This window comes from Camelus dromedarius, chromosome 10 (assembly GCF_036321535.1).
Source record: "Camelus dromedarius isolate mCamDro1 chromosome 10, mCamDro1.pat, whole genome shotgun sequence".
Taxonomy (NCBI): Eukaryota; Metazoa; Chordata; class Mammalia; order Artiodactyla; family Camelidae; genus Camelus; species Camelus dromedarius.
The window spans coordinates 42,057,493-42,080,226 of record NC_087445.1 but is presented as its reverse complement, the minus strand read 5'-3'; the positions used below and the strand labels follow the sequence as shown (position 1 = coordinate 42,080,226).

The 22,734-nt window shown below is 43.3% G+C and overlaps 1 protein-coding gene across 1 annotated transcript in view; it reads left to right on the top strand.

The window, feature by feature from the left end:
• Positions 1 to 4,033: 4,033 nt before the first annotated feature.
• GNA14 (G protein subunit alpha 14) overlaps positions 4,034 to 22,734 on the top strand; it is a 152,992-nt gene continuing 134,291 nt past the window's right edge. The window contains exon 1 of the mRNA XM_031449913.2: positions 4,034 to 5,045. Within this exon, the coding sequence (XP_031305773.1) occupies positions 4,922 to 5,045 (124 nt within the window). The 5' untranslated portion in view covers positions 4,034 to 4,921. The remainder of the gene's footprint in view (positions 5,046 to 22,734) is intronic.

Genomic DNA, 22,734 nt, shown 5'->3' with positions numbered 1-22,734 from the left:
AAAATGTACTAGGTGGTTAACATTTGTTCATTCAAGAAGAGAGTGATCTAAATGGAGGAGGGGAGGATTTAAGCAAAAAGGAAAAGAAAAGAAAAATAAAAATGTCCAAACTCCTTATCTTAAAGATTTCTACTCCTTAAATTCTTGAGATAACGTAGCTTCCATGAAAAGTCAGATTGAAGAACAAACAATAGCGATCCCTGCCCACTCACTGTCAAGTGTGTTTGAAGGCAGGCTTCCTTGTCTATAATTCTAGCCTATTCAGTGGAAGTTATATAATAAACAGTTTCTGATCTTCAGGCAGAAAATATTTTGGAGCAACATGTTGACATGTTGACTGCCTTAGAAAAATAGATGTTAAGTACATTTCAATCATCAGGTATAGTTATCACCTATTCATCAAAATATCCATCACCACTCCAGCAACTCTCACCTACCAAGCACATCCAAAACTAGAGATGACTGAGTGGAGAAAGGGGGGGAGTGGTGATAGGAGGGAAGGACTCAAAACATTTTAGAGAACACATTGGGTTCAGAAAATTGAATGAAAAATTGCAAACATAGTGGTCTTAGAAAAAAATGGATTAGAAAATTAGGAATCATTTAGACCAGCCTATCTGGGATATGGACAAGTAACCCCCATTAATGACTGGTCTGCTTAAGAGCTGATACTTATGTATACAACTGAAACAGAATTTTCATGAAATGATAATACATGTAGCCTACTTTGATATTTCCTATTGATGTTCTTTTTCTTTAAAACAAACAAAAAAATGCTGGTCACAACCAGGAATGGGTCACATCTGTAGTGTGAAAAACAGTGCCCCAGAGCAGCATAGAGGTATTACTAGTGCTCTTTTAGCTTTGTGACCTTCTTCAAGGTCATGTTTTTATTCTGTGTTACTTGTTAAAATTCTAAGATACTACATTTGTCAAAGAGAATGGCATCTTTCCAGCCCCTTGCTTGCACATTTCCTTGGAATTTCCTTAGAAACAGGGCACTCATTCCCTCTAAGGGGGGCATCTTGAGAACAAAATATCCTTCCTAAATCACACTTCGACTTGCTGTGGACTTGTTGGTTTTCACTGTCTTCTACCACAAGAACCTTCTGTTCTCTCTTCTAGTTTCTTTTTGTTATCTCAGGCTAATTTTTTTGGTTTCAATTTTATCCAGTCAACTAAGTTTTATTAATTTAGAAATAGCAAGGTGAACAAGAAAAAAGCTCTCTACCCATGAGTAACTAATATATTAGGAGAAGAAACAAACAGGCGTAGCAGAGCGGGATGTTGAAGAGAGGAAATTGGAGGTCCTCAGGCAGCAGAGAAAGATGGGTCTGATTGACAAGGGGTGGAGAAGGTTTCTCACATGAGATGTGTTTGGGAAACAAAGTACCTGCCTTTGCCTGGGGTGAGAGAGGGCATTCCTGGAAGAGGGAACAGCTTGCATCAAGACAAAGAGGTGGGGAGAACGTGTAGTTACTTTTGTCTGGGGTTCCGGGAGAGTGATGGGAGATGAGGTCAGCTGAAGGAGCTGATAGCTGAAGGGCCTGCTAAGCACATCTGTAGGCTGTGGGGAGCCGCCCAGGTGATTTCTGTGTTCTCACTGCTCTCTGGAAGGAAGCAAGGAGGGCTGGGTTCAGATCTCAGGGTCTTAGTCTTACTTCTTTTTCCTAGACACTAGCCCACCTAAAGTCTGGAATGTCTCATTATCTGAATCCCCAGAACCTGGTGTTGGGCTTGGCATGGACTCCATGGACATGCAGAGGAGTACCTGACAATTAGTTCACTTTTGCAGAGATCTGAAAAGTCACATCCAGGCTGTGCTTTAATCTTTAAGAAGAATGTAATGGAATTGCAGCACTTTGGGAATAATCTAAGAAAAACACTGTTTTTACTGAGACCTCTTTTCAAAACTACCCCTTCTTGGAGAGACATTTCAAATGAATTAGTAACTTAAAATTATTCTCATCCCTCCCCCAGATCCTAAAGATTAGGAAAACAGTGATGTGAATAAAAAGAAACTGGAAGTATAAAAATAATTGACTTGTGATTATCCTAGTTTTACAATTCTCTCTAGCTACTGCTGGTCAATAACAGCTTTAGGTTTATGACTATTTTAGTATGATTTTATAAGTGTGAAGATCATCAAAGAAATAATTGAATGTTAGAATTGGGAGGTCCCTGTGAGCTTATTCTGGTTCATCTCCTCTCATTTTACAGCTGGGGAAAGTCGGACCTAGATTATTTATGCAAACTGCCCCAAATAATTTTATATCAGAGAATTAAAATCAACCAAAAAGCTATGACTCAGAGCAACTTACCTTGTCGGTGTAGGTCCCATTAATCCCTTAAAAATGCATATGTGTGTTTCCACAATACAATTTGTATCAAATTGATATATTTTTGTATCTTGCCTTTTAACTCAATATATTTTGACGTTTTCCTTCAATTCTTTGTTATTCACTTATTACTCACGTATTTCCATATTTAATGACCATATAATATATCATTATATGAATATACCATAACTTATCTGACCTAGTCACCCTTGTTGAGCATTTAGATTGTTTTAAGTTATTAGTTATTAGATTGTTTTGTTGTTAGTAGGAATAAACCTTTGCACATAAACCATGGCTTCTCTGATTGTTAAGGGGAGGATTGCTAATTTGGTCAAAGGGGATGGATACGTTTAAGGCTTCTGCTACACACTGCCAAGTTGACCAGCCCAGGAAAGTTTCGCAGATTTGTAGTAAGAAGTTTGCTTTTTCATATCTTTTTTGAAACCTTAGCAACTTTAGACCTAACAGGTCAGTTATTTCAGTTAACTTGGGAGTTCAAATTTGCCTTGATTTTAATCATTTAAAAAACACTAATAATTATCATGCAATTATAAGTTTGAGAAGCTGAGGTCATTTTTCTCAAATTGTAAATGAATCTGTAAAAGCTAAGAGAGAAAGGTGTGACTAAATGACTACGGATCAAATAAGAAATGTCTGGGAACTTTCCTGTAGGGGTCACTATTACTATCAATTTATGCCTGCAAGGAAATAAAATAGTCGTGCATTTAAGAATGTATGCACATTCATTTTTAATGCCTGATGCGTCTCCATTCCCTAAACTGTAAAATAAATAATAAGACTTTGCAGCCAGATAGCATGGTAATGCCAAGTTCTTTATATAATCACACATACCACTCTCTCCACTCAATATGCTCCTCAGTTTGAATTGATTAAATATATGCTACTCATAAGAAAGGCACTTATGCTTGGTCTTAATAGAGGAAGCATTAGCTAATTGCCTAATGCCATAAAGTGTTTATTTACATGGCACATGCTGACTTGAGGAGAAGGAAAAAAACAACAACACGTTCACTGCTGTGGACGACAGGATGCCCTTCCTCTGCCTTCCCTTATCTGCTTTTCCTATGGACCTCTTTGGCTCTGCCTCAAAAGGTACACAGAGGACAAAATCGGATGTTGTAACCTGCATTCTATCCTGCCGTTTGAGTACAGAGGTTTTTTTTTTTTTTTTTAATTTTAAGTTTTTATTAATGCAGCTCAAACGTGATCCCGACGTTCCAGGAGCCAGGCCACTGTGGCTGTGCGGACACATCTTTGCAAGGTGGCTGTCAGTTTTCAGGACTGGGGCGGGGAACACGCCAGGTGCTGCTGGAAACGGGTCAGCCCCCTCTGCATAGCAGGAGTCTTTTCCACCACAAAATGCAAAGTAGCCAGCCGTTTTCCATTCCCCGCATCCCCAGCCCTCCTTGTCTGGCCGGGTGGGAAGGGGCCAGTAGGATATGCACCCTCTGCTTCCGCACTTCTTTTACTTAACTGAACCCAGGGGCAGCTGCTCCTCTGAGCGCAGCGCCAAAGCGCTCAGGCCCAGCTGCACCTTGCAGGCAGGTTGCTGAGCTGACCAAGGGCTTTGGTCCAGCAGGAGCTGGCCTGGGGCGTCCGGGAAGCGGAAGGAGCCGGTCTGGGAAACCCTGTTGTGAGCTTCAGTTTCAGGTGGGCAGAGAGAACTCAGCCTCGCCCCTGGCGCGCGGAGTCCCGCGGCGCACGCTCGGTTCGCTCCGCTTACAGCTGAAAGGAGTTGAGGCTGGGAGTTGGCCAACCTCAATCACCTGTCGGAAGCCCGCCCCAGGGCGCGCTGATAACTGCAGCCTCGGCTGGCGGCCTCCTCCGCGCCGGGACGCCAAGGCCAGGGTGGCAGGTGTGGGAGCTGCTCCCCGAGACACCCGCTCCCCAGCTCCCTGCTCGCCCTTTCGCCTCCAGGTGCCAGCGATTTAGCGCGCCCCGAAGGCCAACAGCCTCAGGCGCCAGGGCTGCGGGTTCGAGAGGCTCCGCCTCCTTCTATCAATTAGAACCAAAAACGCCAAGCCGGAACCTTCCCACTCGATCTTAAGCTGCGGTCACTGCTGAGTTTCTTCAGAACTTCGCAAGAAAGGGCCAGCCAGGACCTTTGCCTCCAACCTACGCCGCGCCAGTTGGGGACACCTGCAGGCCTGGGAGGTCCCGCTTTTCTCCGGGCACCGACGCCCCAACTTTTAAGGAGCGGTCTGCGCTCCCCGATTGACTGTCGAGCTCCTGTGCCAAGGGGCGCACTGGTCTTTCCAGGGCCGGCAACCCTCTCTCCCCCGCTCGCCCTCCTCCTCCCCCGAGCGGGTTGTGGGGCTGGGTGAGTCCGAATCTGCAGTACACTTGAGCGTTCCCAAAGCTCCGGGTTCGCCCCCCTCACCTCGGACCCGACGGTCGAGTAGGGACAGAGCCCGGGTGATCCAGGCCTTTTACTGCCAAACTTTAATCGGCCTCCGTCTGTCCTTTCCGAACTCGGGTGCCGAAGCGGATCGGCCGGGCGAGCGGGCGGCGGAGCATCGAGGCGCTCGGAGCCGCGTCTCCCGTCGGGTGCTGAGCGCACCATGGCCGGCTGCTGCTGCCTGTCGGCGGAGGAGAAGGAGTCGCAGCGCATTAGCGCCGAGATCGAGCGGCAACTTCGCCGGGACAAGAAGGATGCGCGCCGCGAGCTCAAGCTGCTGCTGCTGGGTGAGTGGCTGCGTCTCTCCGACCCCCGAGCGCCGGGCGTTTCCCCCCGGCTGCTTCCCTCGCCCGCGTCCTCTCTTGGAGTCGAGCGCGGTGCTGGGCGGCTTCCTTCTCCTCCCCCCAGGGGTTCGCGGATGGCAGCCAGTTGGGTCCTTTGAACCTCCAGCTGGGCGACTTTCGAAGGTACCCCCTTTCTTACCCCCAAACAAGGCTGAGACGTAACCTTTGACCTCCATCTGCTTTCCCCCATCTGTTCTGGTTTGCCCCTCTCCCTAAAGCCTCATCCACCCGACTCCTCCGTCTCTAGCGCGTATCTTGGATATTGGGGGGTGGGTGCTTGACCCACATCTTGGGTTCAGCGCCAGCTCTGGCCCCTGCACTCTCAGGGCTGAGTAAGTACCGTTGACTGAGCGCTTACGGAGTACGGTATTGCGCTTAGTTCTGCTGGGCATCGCTGGGCAGTGATGTGGGCAGGTAATATCCCCATTTTAGAGAATTAAACACAGAGGACGGAAATTTGGCGAACTTGACCTGAATGAGAAAAGGCAAAGCAGATACCAGGCCAGTCGAGTCGTAGGGATGAAGTCCAAGCCCGAGCTGCCCCGCACCCCACGCCTGCCTCCGCGGCTCCCTTTGGCTAGGCGGTTCTGTTTGCCACAGGCCCAAACCTCCTTTGCTCAGCTTAACTCAGCCTGTGCTGGTTCCTGGGATTGGGACTCCGCTGCCCCAGCTGTGCTGGCTGGTCTTCGTCGGGCTCCTTTGCCCTCTGCCCAGGTCTAGGTAGGACACCCACTTACAAAAATGGAAAGAGAACGTTAAGGTTTGCCCAATATAGGCTGCAGGACAGGATCCCACCTTTTCCGACCTGGAGAGCCCTGTTCAGTCCATTTTGCTGTTTGAGGGATATTTACATTTTCCTTCTTTCAGACCAGGATAGTAGCTGTCAATCTTTTTAGATAGCTGCAAGTATTTCCATTTCTTTTCTTTTATCTCTTCCAGACAGGAATCCTCTCTTAAACCAGTTTATTCATCTTTAATGTAAGGAATCACCCTTCCAGAAGGCTTTGAGGAAAGAAAAGCCCATCTAATTAGAAGAAAACAGACAGCTTTTAGTCAGTCTTGCCATCAGACCTGGGCAAGGGAACCCCCATGTAATTCCCTGGGTTTAGAGGGGGCAGAGTCTGGCCTTCCCCAGGCTGTGCCCCTCCTCATTGGGCTAAGTGTGTGCAGGTGGACTGGGCTGCCTGCCCAGAGTCCACACTGCCCACTGCACCCCAGATGCCTATTAAATTCCCTGCCCAGAGGCCCCAAGCCTGCTCTGTGCAAGTAGGGGCAGTAGACTGCATCCCTCAGGAGTGCCCAGTGGAGCAGCTGTGCTGGGGTTGTGGAAGAGCCTGGAAATGTGGGCTGAGGGTCTACAGGTGTGCCCACGAGGCCTCCCTGGGAAGAGATGGAGCCTGGGTGGGGCAGGGAGGGGATTCAGTCTGCTGGCCGAGGCTGCTCTTCACATCTGGCCCAGAACTCTGAGGGGTCTGAGAATTCAGATTGTACCTGGCCTTCCAGGTTGTTCTAAAGCTACACTGGTCCAGGAGGGAGGATTATGTAACAGTCTGCTACCTGGTTAGCACTTCAAAGTAATTTTGTGGGCCTCCATCTGTCCCCTTGTCCCAGGCCCCACAAAGGTTAGGGACAGGCCTAGCTTTAGCTGCGTGCTTTTCAAGGACAGGCTGGACCCTCTTTCACTCTGAAATATTTTGATTTGTGTCCGTGTGTGTCTGGAATATACCAGGAGCTTGGCAAGTGAAAAATTAAGCAGTAAACTGAGCCATACTGTACTGGTAATAAACCTGTTTGGAGAAAAATGCTTGCATTTACTTACACTCACACTAGGTTAGGAATGTCTGTAGGTATGTTGTTTGCACTGGAAGTCCTATTTGATTCTGGTGACCAGAATCCTTTCTTGTCCCCACCCAGGCCCTTAAGTCCAACTCTCTTCTGCCCCTTGAGGCACTGCCTCAACTCCTTTACATCAAGCCTGGCAGTGACCGGCTCAGTGCTAGTGACTCAGAAACTGTTAGAAATAGTCTCCACACCACATAGAACTGTCCAGAACCCCAAAGATGGACTTTGAAACCCGTGGCTTCTTTCACTTTTTGGGGGGGGGGTGTTGGGGGAGGTAATTAGGTTTATTTATATAGGTACCGGGGATCGAAGTCATGAACCTCATACACACTAAGCATGCACTCTTCCACTATGCTATACCCTCCCCGCTACTTTCACTCTTTAAGGGAGCAGGGCACGTTTGCATTTTGTAAGACAGAGGAGGTGATGATGCCGAAGATAGAGGAATCAGGGAATGGTATATGCTGTTATGTCTGAAGTCATGCAGTTTGAGTGGGGAAAAAAAAAATCACCCGAGCCTCTGCAATAGGTGTATTAGATGAGCCATTGCCTGGATGCCTCAGGTGAAAGCTCCATTTTGCAAATGGGAGTTTAGGATCCCGTGTGGAACATGGAATGATTTGAGAAGCCACCGACTCTTTCACGAGGAAGCATGCTGTTGCAACGAAATGATTGGAGGTTGTTTGCAAAGTGCATTCAATGGGGCAGTATCCTATCTGCTTAATGAAAGCCTGGGTCAGTGTCTGCAGGGAAAGATAAAGGCTGTTGGCTGGTCAGGGCTGGAAATTGCAAGATGTCAGTGTGAAGTGCGCTCAGTGGATGGAGATTGGTGGGTGGGGCAATGAGGAATAAAGGAGATGGCTGAATTTAGAGGAAAGAAATTCCTTGTCAGTTCCTCAGATAAAAGTAGGACAAAAGAGTTCTGATAAGAACTTTGAAGAGCACTTCCTGGTGTAGGAAGGAATTGTCTGGACAATAGCAATTAAATGGGGAGGAATGTTGACCTTTTATTGGTAATGAATTAGCCTTGGGGAAGTGTTGCTTGTCAATCGGGTTGAGTGTCTCCACCAACTCTGATGGCTTAATTTTGGATGCAGACCTCTCATGGAAAGGAATAAAGTTTACTGGGGAGTTTGTATATAACTTGTGCTGGTATAGAGATTAAAAATGTAATTTCTTGGGCCTGACTGCCTGGGTTCAAACCTTGGCTCTACTCTTTTTTTTTTTTTTTCCTTTTTGTTCATGGAGGTACTGGGGATTGAACCCAGAATGTTGTGCATACTAAGCATACACTCTACCACTGAGCTGTACCCACTCCCCTTGGTTCTACCCTTTCATAACTGGGGACTGACTTCTCTTGGCTTTGTCTGCAATGGCAAGTGTCAGCTAGCATGGCTCCATTCCTGAGCATTTTTAGCCACCAGTGAGGTGTCATTTCCATTTTAGCTGATCAACTGTAGGTCACCAGCAGTTTGTCTAAACTCTCCTGGTTGTGCTTTAACAGAAGTGTTGTGCTTTGAATTTCCCTTACTCAGCTGACTTTAAAACCTCTTCCTATACTTATACTAAAGAGTTGAAAAATCTGAGTTCCCCCAAAGTTTCACTGCATTGGTTATAAACAAAATTCCATTTTAGAAGTGGCCATCATGTTCCTGGACTGGAAGTCTATTAGAAGAAATGGCACAGAGAATATAGGCTTCTCAGTGGAAAGTGGCAGAATTTTCTGGCTCTGTAAGGAGGAAGAGGAGCAGAATGGTAAGTTTGCCCGTGTTCCTTCCTCTTTGCTTAGTTTAATCCAAAGTGCCAGGCACGGAGCTCAGTGCCAGGGAATCGTTTCCAAGAGCTAAGCTGGAGGTGCTTGTTCACACGGGAAGGTGACCACGAACGTTTAATAAAAATTAAAAGGTGGAACAGGCAGAGCACAAAGTACTTAATGGCTCAAATGATTTTCCAACTCCACTCTTTCTACATTTACCAGTTGGCACTGGACATTCTGCTGTAAGAGCCTTCTCTTTGCCCCTTTTTTGGTTTATCTATTATCTATATACACTCATGTATACCTCAGGGTGTGTTTGTGTGTGCATATGATTTTGATCAATGCTTTACTTGATTTCTGTACTTAAGCATTTTGGTCCTAGATTGTACCTGATTTGTGCAATGAGACCCCCTTCTGGCAGCTTCCCCGCATCACTGAGACATGCTCCATCATTTTTTTGAAGCACTTCCTTACTTTTGTAACTACATGCTCCAGGCTCATCTTGAATGTATCATACTTTCTAGTCTGGGAATCAGGCATTTCGCTGCAGGGCTTTGGTGACTTTTAGTGGAGAACTTTCCTTCTAAGATGCTTAAGCTACTTGAAACAAAGATACCTAGTCCCCTAATTCAAATCAGTCCGCAGTATCTAAGTACCTGAAGAACTGCATTTCTAAAGCACAAAGTTAAGGATGAGAGTTTTGAGGCTGTCATGCTGTGAGTGGGTATAACATGGAAAAAAATCTAAGTGGAGTTTGACCAAAAACAATGTAAAAAAAAAAGCCTTACTCCTCAAAGGGTAAAAAATTTCAAAAAAATTTTTTTCTCTTTTAAAGATGACTTCTAGTCTGTGTTTTCTCTCTTTCCCTGATACCTGATTCACAAAAGGAAAGTCTCATAAGATCTCCCATGTGTGGTGTTGCAGGGAGGGAGGTGGCTGGGTTGAGAAGGTGAAGAGGGGAATTTTCAGTGAGTCAGTGTAACAAAGCTGTTGTGTTACTGAAGACAAAGGTTGAAATTCAGGGCAGGGCATCTCACGAAATGAAAATAACTGCATAATAAAAACTGGGAGAGCCAGAGCCAGGGCCTTTCCAGGGCACAGCCATCAACATGTCTTGACTCCATTCTCTTCCAAGCTCCAGAGCCCTCTGGGCCTTTACTGGGCCCTGGTGTGGATGAGGGTGCACTCCTGGATCAGTTTAGTATGGGAGCCGTGCATCACAGCCACGGCTGTCATCTGAGTGCAGATGGCCTGCGGCCGGGCTCCCTGCAAGGCCAGCAGCTGCTGCTGTAGACACTTTCCAAGGAATTGAAAGTGCACTAGTGGGAATCCCGGGGCTCTAAAGGAGGAAGGCACCGTTCGAGCCTCTGCGGAGCGTCACCTTTCATTACAGCTGCTGATTGGTAGATGGATAGGTTGTCATGTTGGCCAGGGTTCTTGGTTTAAGACCATTTAAGCAGCAGAATAATTCATTGGAGGGGAAGCGGGAAACTCATAGAATTGATGGGTATTGGAGAGCAGGCTCGGCCAAAGGGCAGGGTCCAAGGGAGTCTCAACACTGGGATCAGACCAGACTGCCGAACACGCGGCCAGGGACTGGTCACCCAGGGAGTCACTGAGCTGTGCTGGATGCTCCCCTGCACGTTAGTGCTGCAGATCTTCTGAGACTGTCTCCTGCAACTTTGTGTCACTTGTCAAAACCTCAGACCATCTGATTGTGCCCACTGCCACGGAGCTGGGGGAGAGGCAGCGTGGCATAGTGGTGACAGCCTCCTCTCTGGAGCCAGCTGTTGAGAGTTTAAAACCTAGGCAAGAAGTAGTTCCCCTTGTGCTGCCAACCCCCTGTCTGGGCCCAGGCCACTTGCCTACTGTTACGAGGTCACTGTTAGAACTAGCATGTAGTTCCTGGCAGGGCGTGCGGATAGGACGGACAAGAGCATGTAACCTCCGCTGGTGCCCCTTCTCAGGGAGAAGGGACCGGTGTGTGGCCATAACATAGAGTCATGAAGTGAGCAGTGCGTTAAGGCTCTGGGAACCTGAGTATTTTCTTTTTCTTTCTCTTTTTTTGGTGGCAGTAGCCTCTGAGTAGTGATACATGACCATAAGCAAGACATTCCCTTTGATCCTCAGGGGCCTGACCTGTAAAATGAAAGGTTTCAATCAGGTAACCTCTGAGGTCTTTTCAATTCTATCATCAGATGGTTTATATCAGTGGTTCTCAAAATCTCTTCCCAGGACCAGGAGCATCAGTACCTCTGGGAACTTACTGGAAATGCAAACTCTCAAGTCCCTACCATGGCCTTCTAAATCAGAAATTCTGGCCTGGGGCCAGCAATCTCATGCAGTAAGCCCTCCAGGTGATCCCAGTATGTGCTCAAGTTGGAGAACCTGTCTTACAGTGTGGGCCTGGAGCTCAGGACTGGCCAGCCTCTGATGGCCACCCTCAGCTCTAAGCCATATATCCTTATCTTTCAGCCGGTCTCCAGGAGGCCCCAGGGATTAACCCGCCTAAGGGGAGGCCCTGATTCTTGCAGTTGAAGCAATCTCTCCCTCATCAACCTGATGAAGGGTCTTCAGAGTGTGAGCTGGGTAATTCGTCGGGGTTGTTGAGCCTTTGCCCCCAGGTGCCAGGTTGGTGTGCAAAGAGGAAGAGCAGGTAGGCAGGAATGTCTCACCTCGGCAAGGGTCCTTACAAAAGAGCAGTGTGCGCATTTGCTGGGACCTTGAACTTTGATGTACCACTCATAAAGGTGTGCTTCTGTAGATTGCAGTGGTTTTATGGCCAATAACCATTAAGCAGTTACCCTTCTATTGTGGATTAAGTGGTGTGGAGGAAGCAGGTTTTAGACCCAGCTATCAGTCTTCTCTTTGAAAGTTTGCCCTCTATGGAACATTGGCTGGCATTTTCATCTGAAGAGTAGTATTCCTCGTTGTCAAGTTTTTTTTGTCCCCTAAGTAACTGAAACACTCTTCTATTTTGTACTTAGCGATGAGAGGAAAAGGGGACACTTACCTTCCATTATTTTGTCTGAGAGGCATCTTTGACATTGTCGGTCAGTTGTCAACAACCCACAGGTGGACTCACTGTGCCACCGCTGTTGCGAATCTGCCATGAATATCACCTTCACTTTGAATAACTCATCCCCAGAATGTTTCTGTCGCTCAGCTCCTATTAATAGGGAAATATAAGCTAATTGTATTATAAACAAAATCAAATAAATGAAGGTGATCAATCGTTGGCAGAATCATCACCTAATGTACCTCATGGTCTAAATCTTACTCAGCCAAGTCAGTGCCACTCAAAATGCAGTTGTGGGCGCCAGGCCAGGGTGCATCAAAGACAAGTACAGAAATCAAGAGTAAGCGGCTAGAGACTTGTATAGGCATTTAACATTGTCGTGGCATCAGAGGGTATTTTTTTTATTGTATTTCATTGATGTGAGACTCAGCAACTGAATGGGAAAGATTTAGAAACTAGTCCCTACCACAAAGGGTTTGAGAAACACAAGTGCAAAACTTTATTTGGTGGACGAGGAGGAAAAGGTCCAGAGGAATGAAGAGACCTCAGCAGATGCACAGGGTTGGGTGGTCAGTAGCTAATTGACAGTCAGCGCCAGCGAGGGGTCCAGTCCCTTCGTTGCCAATCCATTCTTTCATTAAGTCACTCTGAGTCTTCATGATGAATTTCATTTCTAAGGCAGCATCGATTCTAAGATCTGCCATTGATTTGAAAGCAGCTCTTCATTTAGTGCCCCTGAAGGAAATGTACACATCAATGTAAAGGCATCTTGACCTTAAAAATGTTAATTTGTTTGGCAGTGAATCTCAGAATCAAGGATATAAGGTTTTTTCCCCTTTTTCCTGCTAATAGTACAAATTTAAAATAAAATAAAACTGCCCCAGTTATTGACAAAGAATTTAATTTCATAAAACTAATTTAAGGGCTGAAATTAGATTGGAAAAGAAGCCTCTGTTGTGTTACAGTCAGCCCCCTGGGTTCCACTTTAAGTAATCTTATTCTATGAAACTCCGAAAAGAATTGCTGCCTGGATTCGTGGGACTGTTACATATAAAGAAGTTTATGAAAAAAAATAAGAGCAACCAAATCTTGAGAGTACCTTGCTCCAAGGTCTGAATAATCATGGATGGGACACAGCCACGCAATTGGCTGCGTCAAGGAAGACTTTCACAGGAGACCTTGAATACCATGACAGCTTTGTTCACCCACGGTGCTAAGCACAGAGCTTAGCTTACGCTGGCTGAATTAATATGTGTATGTTTCTCTCTCTGTAGTGGTTTCCATGAAATACCAGATGAGTAGTGTGAATGCCTTATAGGAGATGGAGGTCTCTATTGTTTGGGCTGCTGTAGGAAGGAAGACAGGCCTGAGTTGAGCCTTAAAGAAAGGCAGGTTAAAAATTCTAGAATCGATTTGTTTTCTACATGTCCAAGATCTTGACTAATGTCTCATTTTGAACATGTGTTTATACCTGTATTAGTGGTTTCAAAATGAGAAAATTGAGCCTGGGTCCTAGAGATGAAATCATATTTGGAAAATACAGTTTTTGTATTTCCATAAAGACTTTTCCTAATAACTGTACATGATACAACTCTGATACATAAACAGAACTATAGCTGAGGAATTTGCTAATTGTTCTTCTCTATTGCTTTATTCTGAAATAATTTGAGAAAAATTATAATTCTTCTTGGTCTTTATTTAACTTTTATAAATATGAAGTAGTTCTGCTGTAAAATGAAAGAGTTAGACTTCATGATTTTGTAGGCCCATCTCGCACTTAGTTTTATGAATATGAAATTTGTTAGGTCTACAGAAAGAAGCAGTCATGATGACTTAAATCCTCAGAAGCTTAAGACCTAGTTTGAAATGTTAAGAGCCACACCACAACTTGAGCAAATTTCATAGGAAAGTGACCTTTTTCTGTGCAGCTAGCAGGAATAATGATCCAATGTCACTCTTAGTGGCAGTATTTGAAGTAGCAAGACATTTTGTGGTTCACATAAAAATATATTGCATTTGTTGATATAAATCTTTGTAATGGGTATTATTTAAAACAGTGGTTTTCACATTTTGTGATTTTGAGTTTGTTTTTAAAAGTTTGGGAAAGGAAACAAAATGGGACCATCCATTTAAAAATTTTACCAAGTGAGACTATTAAAAAATATCTTAGAATATTCATCCAAAAAGCAATTTAAAGGGTGATATTAGACACAATGAACAATGCCTTTCCTAACATGGCCAAAGTGGAACACACTGAACCAAACTGAAGGGTCTTCTCTTTTATCCTCTCCCTGATTCACACATTTCCACCTGTCCTCCTTACCTCAACAAATAGTACCAGTCTGAAAAACACAACGAACTAGTGAATAAAACTAAAAAGCAGACTCAAAAATGTAGAGAACAAACTGGTGGTTACGTGTGGGGAGAGGGAAGCGGGGAGGGGTAGTTTGGGGCAGGGGATGAAGAGATATAATTAAGTATAAAATAAGCTACAAGGATATATTGTACAACAAGGGGAATATAGCCAATATTTTATAGTAACTATAAATGGAGTATAACTTTAAAAATTGTGAATCACTGTTATACAGCTGTAACTTAAATAATAAAAAGTTAATTAACTAAAAAACAAAGGGTACCACTGACCACCCAGGTTCTCAAGCCAGAATCCAGAATCTTTATCTTTCTTCTACTACACCTAACACTAGAAATGGAAATACTAGCAAAACATTAACGTTTATACACCCAGTTGTCAATCTAGGCACTTGAAATGAATGAGCTCATGTATTCCTCGCCATGCTTGACGGCGCAATTATCATTGTCCTCGCCATTCTACAGATGAGGAAACTGGGGCCCCAAGACACGGTTCACCAGCTAAGGCAGAGCCAGGGTTTGAATCCAGGCTGTCAGACTCCAGAGCCCTGCTTCTTAATCATGGTCCAAAATCTCACCAAAATCTACTTCAAGACACTGAATCTCCACTGGGCCCACTTCTTGCCATCCTGTTGGCCCCAGCTGTTGTCTGGATTACTTCATCACCTACCATTCCTGAGCCGGGAGTCCACTCTTCACACTGCGGCCAGAGTGCCCTTTCAAAATTGTAGACTGGGCTGTTGTTTTCCTGCTCAAAACCTTTCTATGTCTTCTCATTACCTATGGGTGCAAATTTGAAATCTATGCATGGCCTGTGAGACCTTCTGTCTCCTGCCACCCCTCTGCCAACGTTCCTTGTGATCACTCACTTCTGGCCACAGAGCTTCCTTTTAGCACTTACAACAAGCCAAACGCTTCCTTTTCAGGTATCTGCATGTGCCAGTCATCTGCCTCCAACGTGCATCTTACTGGTCTTTAGCTCACTGCTACTCATTTTCAGAATGCATCTCAAAAATCCCTTCTTCCTGGAAGCCTTCATTGACTCCCCAATCCAAATTGAGTCCCCCCAGAATATTGTCCCATAGCCTATTCTACATTTCTTCCTTAAAGTAGTGACATCATTGTTTGAAACTCTATTTCTGACGTTGTATGTACTCTCCGTCTTCCCTGCTAGACTCTAAGTTTGCTGAGTGTAGGGACTATTGGAACCAGTAAATCTTCAAGATCTTGTGTGGTGCCTTGGTGTTCCAGAAACATTTGCTGAATGAACAAATATACTGCCATTTATTATCAATATAATTGCATGAAAGAAAGGCTACTTTAACTTCAAACAGTGAAAAGGGCTTATTCTTAGTAAAGGACACTTTAAATTGAATGAATATATATTTATGACTAACTCAATATTTGCTCATATTACATTTCACTTTTGGACTATATAGTGATGTATAAATGTCATTATATACTGACATTGGACTGTGGGCTGATGTTCTGGGAATCAGTGATTTATTGCATGCATCTTATTTATATTTCCTAAGCTTTCATATTTTCTTATGCACAAAAGTGAACACTGAATATTAAAAAAAATTTTTTTCCCTTAAAAAGTGTCATACTTGTGGCAGAGATCGCTAGCAGTCTCCTGAATATCTGTAATTTCCTCCTTCTGTAGTGATGTAATATCTTGGCACATGACACTGAGGTAAAGACCATATTTCTCAGTTTGCCTGCTGCTAGGCGTGGCCATTTGGCCAAGGTTATAGCCCATGGGATGTAAACTGTAGGCATTGAGGCTATTTCTGAGTTGTGCCCTTAAAAGGAAAGGAACCTTTCTTCCCTTCTAGAGAAGGGTGCTGATTTGGTGGGAGAAGTTAGAGCAACTGTCTTCTGCCATGAGTTGGAAGTCCAGTATTGAGGACAAAAAAGCAACAAGGTGGAAAAGGCCTGTGTCCCTGATACCAGACAGGTGCTATTCCTGCCCTGAGTTAGAAATGATGGGGCCCTTTTTCAACAGCAGCTAAACTTGTCTCCTAGCTAATGAAATATTATACACTTAGTTTCGCACTTAGCTTTTTAACTCCCAATATATCTGGGTGTTCTTTCCCAATCATATGTAATTCAAAGGCAGAAAAGTCAGAATGTATATGTTGGGGAAAGGGGACCTCGTATCTAACGTGATGAACATATTATAGCTGGAGGGCAGTGCTGTGTCTGGACCTCTCATTCTCCCACCTTTCTAGCGATAAACAACATGCTTGTATTTTCTGCCCACATTTTCTACAGTTGACTTTTCAGATATTTGATAGGAGCTTTTCTGCAAGCATATAAACATTAGAAGCTGCTTGTTTTACTTGACATTGAGTTTATTTATTAAAGCTGAGAAGTGTAAAAGCCGAGTTTTCCTAAGCCTTTAATATTCATTTCAATGTTCAAAAATCTAGTAATTTTTGTATAAAAATAACCATGCCTTTCACATAATTCTTTGATTAGCTTTTAATTTACTACTAAGTTAACCCTACTTACTAATTTAGTGAAATAAAGGATTAACTTTCCTCTAAACATTTTTAAAACCTATTTACAAATTTTAAAAGCCCTGAGTATCCTCAAATAGATCAGCCCCCTGACAAAGCTGGTAAGAAAAAAAGCTGAGCATTTAAGTGACTCTAGTGATCTCATAAACCTAAACTTATAGGTTAAATTAATCTTATTCTTTTAAACAATCAAATACTGTCTCTAAATGTAATAAAATAAAATACTGTTCCTAAATGTAACCAAATCAAATAATCATTTAAACTATTAATTCCTGTAAATTTATCATTACTCTGATACTTAGATTACTTAATATCAGATCAAATACTTTAATTAATAATAGCGTCAAAAAACTCAATGTTGCTCACGATTACTCTACTTATTCTTAAATTTAATTTGAGTATTGTTACTGTATGTATGATTCATGTCTTCTTACTCCTTCATCTTTTGTGGCTTGCAAAGTTCAGCCCAACCAAAAAGAGAAAATTTACAATCTCAGCCTGAAAGTTAGGACAGTGTTTCAAGCCCATACATTTTCTTGCAACGCAAAGCATCACTTATTCCTTTATTCCAATTTTTACTGTTTAAAAAACAACTTTTAATTAGCTCATTTGAACTGATTGGATTCTGTATCCACTGCCCCTTGCAATGGCAGCTAGTTTCTTCACTACCTAATTTGTGCTGAAGAGATGCTACATTTTATAAAAAGCTCTTCTAGCTGTCTGGTGACCATCACTTCTGATTCTTTTACAGTCATTGAACTTTAAAGAGGAGACACTTAGATCTTGGATTCAAGAGATGAGGGCCACGAGGTTGTTTCTTAAAGCTTGTCTTGATTCTTCTTTGGATATTCTGTGTTTGAACACATCAGTCTAATATTGTTTGCTTATCCCTTTACTTTCTATGGAAACATTAAGCTATTTAAGAATGAATGAAAGAACAAGATGAAGTAGAGTGAATTAAATACAGAGCCCCTGTCACAGACCATAAACCTACCCAAAACTCCCATCAGCTGGAAGCCATCAAAGCAAGTGTTTGGGTTTAAATGCTTCTTCTTTGTTCTAAAATGCCTAAGGGTTGACTGAATCACCCCCTTTAATATCTTCTCTCTGCCTTTGTATTTGTTGCTGTGGAATCGCAGACTTTCTACAGGTAGCTCATGCATGAGGAACCTGCTGGAACTTTCCCTGAGCTCTTTCAGATTACCGCTCATTTAGGATAATGAGGAAGTCCTTCTGCCTTGCCTAGTAATTCAATGTGTGTCTGTATTTGGGGATAGACAGGTGGAAGAAATGAAGAGGAGGTTTTGGTTTATTTGACATAAGCTCATCAGGATAAGACTGGACACTAAAGGTAGTGTCTATCACTTAGACATGGCCTCAGTGAAGCCAATTTGTTCTGTGTACACATGTATACCCACAACCCCCCCCCCCCAACTATCACTAGGTAATTTGCACTTGGAAGGCAATTTGAATTTGCCCTTAGGAGAATTAAACCAGTTCTATCTACAATGTAGTTACATCTTGGTGCAAACCAGAAAATGGCCAGAAGACTTACTATCCAATGGAAGTATATTCATTTGTTTAAAGTGTTCATTTTGAGAATCTAAATTTTCTGTTTAAAGTCATCTTACTCTTTAGGGAGAATCATGCTGGCCAAAACTGAAAGGGTTTTGTTCTTAATTATTACGAGTTGAAAAACTCAAAGAATTTCTTAATTTGTATTGATATCTGATAGAGCTATAGTTAGTAATATTATTTCTGATTTGTATTTCTTCCAGAGTTCTAAACATTCCTTATTACATTTGATACATTGCATGTTTAATGACTTGCTTTCCCTTTAATGCTTTTAAACTTTCAACTATCTGAAAAGGCTGGATGTTGTCTAAAGCCCTGTGGATGACTTGCCAGATATCTTTGGTATGAGTCCCAATATGGCTTCTATTTTGCAGTGTGACCTTGGACAATCCATATAAGTAAAATGAAGAGGCTGGATTCAGTGCTTCCAGCTCTGGGTTTCAGCGGTAACTCCTCAGCCATAGTGGAAGTATTAGTTACCTTGATCACTCAGGGCAGACACTGACCCACGTGCATGTGTGTGTAGTGGCTGCCTCCAGCAAAACTGAGGAAATAGTACCTGGTTGCTGTTTACCTTGGGGGACAAGTGGCAGAAATAGAGCTCTTCACATTCCTTTGTTCTCTAACCATGTCTGAAATTTCATGTAACTTGAGACTTTATATATATAGGTTTGTCAGGGACAAAAATGTATTGAATACATTTGAATGAATTGAATGCATTGAAATGAATCATCTAACTGGGATTGTAGAAATGTCTCTTGAAATAAAAATGACTCCTAGGAGGTGGATGAAATGGGTGAAAGGGGTCCAAAGGTATAAAGCAGGATTAAGTGAGTTTGTCAAAGTCTCTTGCTGCTAGATGTGAAGCTGGGATTTGATTGACCAGGTAGTTTGATTCCAGGGGCTCCCTGCTCTTCATACAGCTCCTCTCTCCTGCCCCTGGTAAAGAGTCAGCATAGGGCATCCATGGCTGGGTTGGGCAGTGGAAGGAAGCTGCAGGTAGAGACAAGGGTCTGGCATGTGCTTCTGGGTCTTCCATTACAGTACAATGGGGACTTTAGGCAAGTCTTACGAGTTGTCTCTAATGGAATAGAATGTGAATTGCTGATGTGAGCCATACACATAATTAAAAATTTTCAAGTGGTTACATTAAAAAAAAGAAACAAATTAATTTTAATATAATTATAATATAATATCATTTTAACAATATATTTTGTTTAATCTAATATATTAAAATATAATCATTCAACATGTAATTGATAACATCAGTAAGGTATCATATTCTTTTTTTATATTGAATCTTTGAAATCTGGTGTATGTTTTACATTTACAGCAAAACTCAATTCAGATTATCCATATTTTAAGTGTTCAGTGGCCTCACACGGCTAGTGGCCACCATACTGGACAGCACGGCTCTGAACCCTTGCACAGCTGTGAACTATAAAACAAGACAGTGGTAATGGAGGATCTATAAAACCTCAGCTCTGAAATTCTAGGAATCTATGATAGGAAGCACCTATACTTCTTAAGATGCTGACCATGAGTTTACTTGTTTCTTCCCTGCTTAAACAGCATGAAAAATGCATTCTAAGATAAGAATTCAACAGTAAAAAAAATTCTTTATGACTCACAAAGGCAATGTCATGTCAAGATAGTGTGTGCGTACCAAATAAGAATTTTCAGAAAGTAACCCCGCTTTGGTGGGTAAAAAAAAAAAATAATGAAAATCAATTATTTTCCTCACAAATACCTGGGAGCTTACACCAGCTCCTGTTCCAGGTCTCTGGAATTCAGAAGAGAGCAATTCAAAGCCTCTGCCCTCCTGGTGCTTCCATTGCAGTGTGACAGTGAACAGACGTGCAGGATGATTTTCGGTTAGCCAGGACCATGAAGAGAAACAGAGCAGAGTAAGCAGTTAGAGAGTGGAGACCTGGGGGATCAGTGGGTCTAGCTTTGAAAGGAAGACTTCTTTGAAGAGGTGACTATTGAGGAGAGATTGGGTTGAGAGATGGGACAAGCTGCGTGAAGACTCAGAGAACAGGGAGCAGGGGGTGACAGCGTTCGAGGCTGGTGAGACAGCCTGAGGTGGCAGTGGGCTGAGTGGGCTTGTGGAAGAGCTACAGGCACTTAGGTGAGCGAGAGAGAGGATGAGGGGAAGCAGGACTTTGGGTTTCAGTTTAAGGGCTGGAGAGACCACAGGAGAGTGGTGATTAGCAGACAGAGGTGATCTGATTGTCTTTTGAAAAAGAAAACTCAGAGACAGAGTTTAGACTGAATTTGGTAAGAGTAGAAGCAGGAGGACCAATCAGGATGCTACAAAATTGTCTGGGTGACCTGTCATGGCGACTTGACTAGCAGAGGAATTTTGGAGGTTGACTGAATTGATTAGATTTCATATCCGTGTTGAAGGTTGAGTTGGTTGGATGTGTTTATTGACGGCCCCGGGGTATTCAAGGACAGAATCGAGATGATCCTTGGATTTGGGGCTTGAGCAACCAGGCCAGTGGCAGTTCCACTTACTGAGATGGCTGAGAGTAAGGGGAAGGTGGGTTTGGCAGCAGGGAGAGGTACAGGGAATCAGTCACTCTGGTTTTAGACATTTTCAGATTGATGTCTATATGAAGGTAAACATCAGGATTAAATTTGAGGCTGGAGAGATTTATCATCTTCATCTTAGATATTTGGAGAGAGGACTTTGCTGTGACTCAGGGAGCTGGAAGTACAGTTACTGTTTCATCTGGGCACTGACTTTAATTTTGTTCCCAGGATAAAGATGAGGCCTTATGATGCTTAGCTTTGGATAGTGATATAAGCCACTGGGCTAGGAATCATGACTTAGATAAAGAAGTATTACCCCTTCACTGCTACCAGGTCTTGGTTCTGTGCTTGAGAAAGAGCTGTAACCAGCACTGGTAAGCAGATGGTAAGCATGCGTGCTGGTACAAGACGTTAAGTATTGAAATACTCCTATACCAATTGGTAAATGGCCATTCGCCTGAGTGCCCCCTCCTCTTGATGTTGTCAACCCAGCCATCAGGGCCTCACCTTTGGAATACTCCACATCTCCCTCTACTTAACAGCTAATAGGTAGTGCCTCACACAGCGATTAACTTCCTTGGTTCTGTTCCAGCCACTGGAGTGGAACCGCATCTGTTCTGAGTGGTCAGTCCCCATGCCAGGCCATAAGCACTGTTAAATATTTTGAGTATAACTCATGGTTCTACCCCTGGGTAGGCCGTGACCAAGCCATGTGAAGCTAGGAAGAGGACCCTCATGGACCAGTCACTTTCAAATAATCCAGAATGCTGATGTCCTTGATCTCTTGCATAAATTATGTTCCTACTCTACATTACCATTCCATGAACACTGCACAACACATCCTACACCAGCCAGCGTCTGGTGTAGGATGTGCTTTCCTTATATCCCAGCAGAAATACTACAGATGGGCACTCCCCAGCTTACTCTGTGACTAAGAACTATGAGATTTCAGACAGACCCTTTATTCCTTTATTTCACATTTATACCATCAACCAAGATCAAAGTAAGAGATATCTGAGTTACTACAATGAAACAAGAAAAGACCTTGCTCTCTCCTTTGGACTCCATGTTATCACTTATACAAAACCAAACCAAAAGAACGGATGACTCTGTTGTACTTTGAGGGCGTGCATGCGAAATGAAGCCTTAGTCAGGATAAAATTCTTCACTCAGAATTTAAATCAATATATACACACATTTGTTTATTTATATATAAATGTATCTGTACACATTTAAATAAATAAATATATAAATGGTATGTATATAACATGCAATTATATATTAATATATATATATAATTCTACATACTTTACTTTCAACCACCAACATTGATTCTGGAGATGCTCCAAGTGTAGACCGTGTATGATGGTAAACAGGTTGGTGAAGGGACTTGGGTGGAGGGAGAGTGTGGACTCAGCTCCTTCTTGGTCATCCTGCTCTCCTAAGACCGTAGAGAGGAGACAAAAACAAGAAGTGATCTCCAGTTGGATGCATGAGTGATGTGTCACAGAGCCGAAAGGGCTGTTACCAAAGGGCCGGGTCTGGGAGTTTTCCTGGAGGTGGGAGAACCGCTGAGGACCTGGCCAAGTCTGTGGTACTTAACTAAGGAGAAAATGAGACAAGGCACTTCCAGTATTCTAGACTATAAATAAATGTGTCTTAAGATTGACTTCCCTTCAGTGGCTTAAAAAACCATTCTCTCCTCCATCCCAATTAATTTGAGATAATTTCTGAGAAGTGCTGGGAGAGTTTATTCTCTAAAAAGTTGACGGCTCATTTGGAGCCTAGTGGCCTCAAGTGGCCGTCACGTTTCTTACTGGGTCAGTGTTCGATGATGGTGCTCCTGTCACGTTTGTTTCAGCCACAAGTCCATTTGCCTTTATTCCACAGGCAGTAGAGAACTTTCTCTGTGCCAAGAACTGTGGGTACAGAGAAGAGTAAGAATGACAAATGTAAGTGGATTTTCGGTTAAATTAGACTTTTAACCTCCCCTCGTCTTTCCAAGTT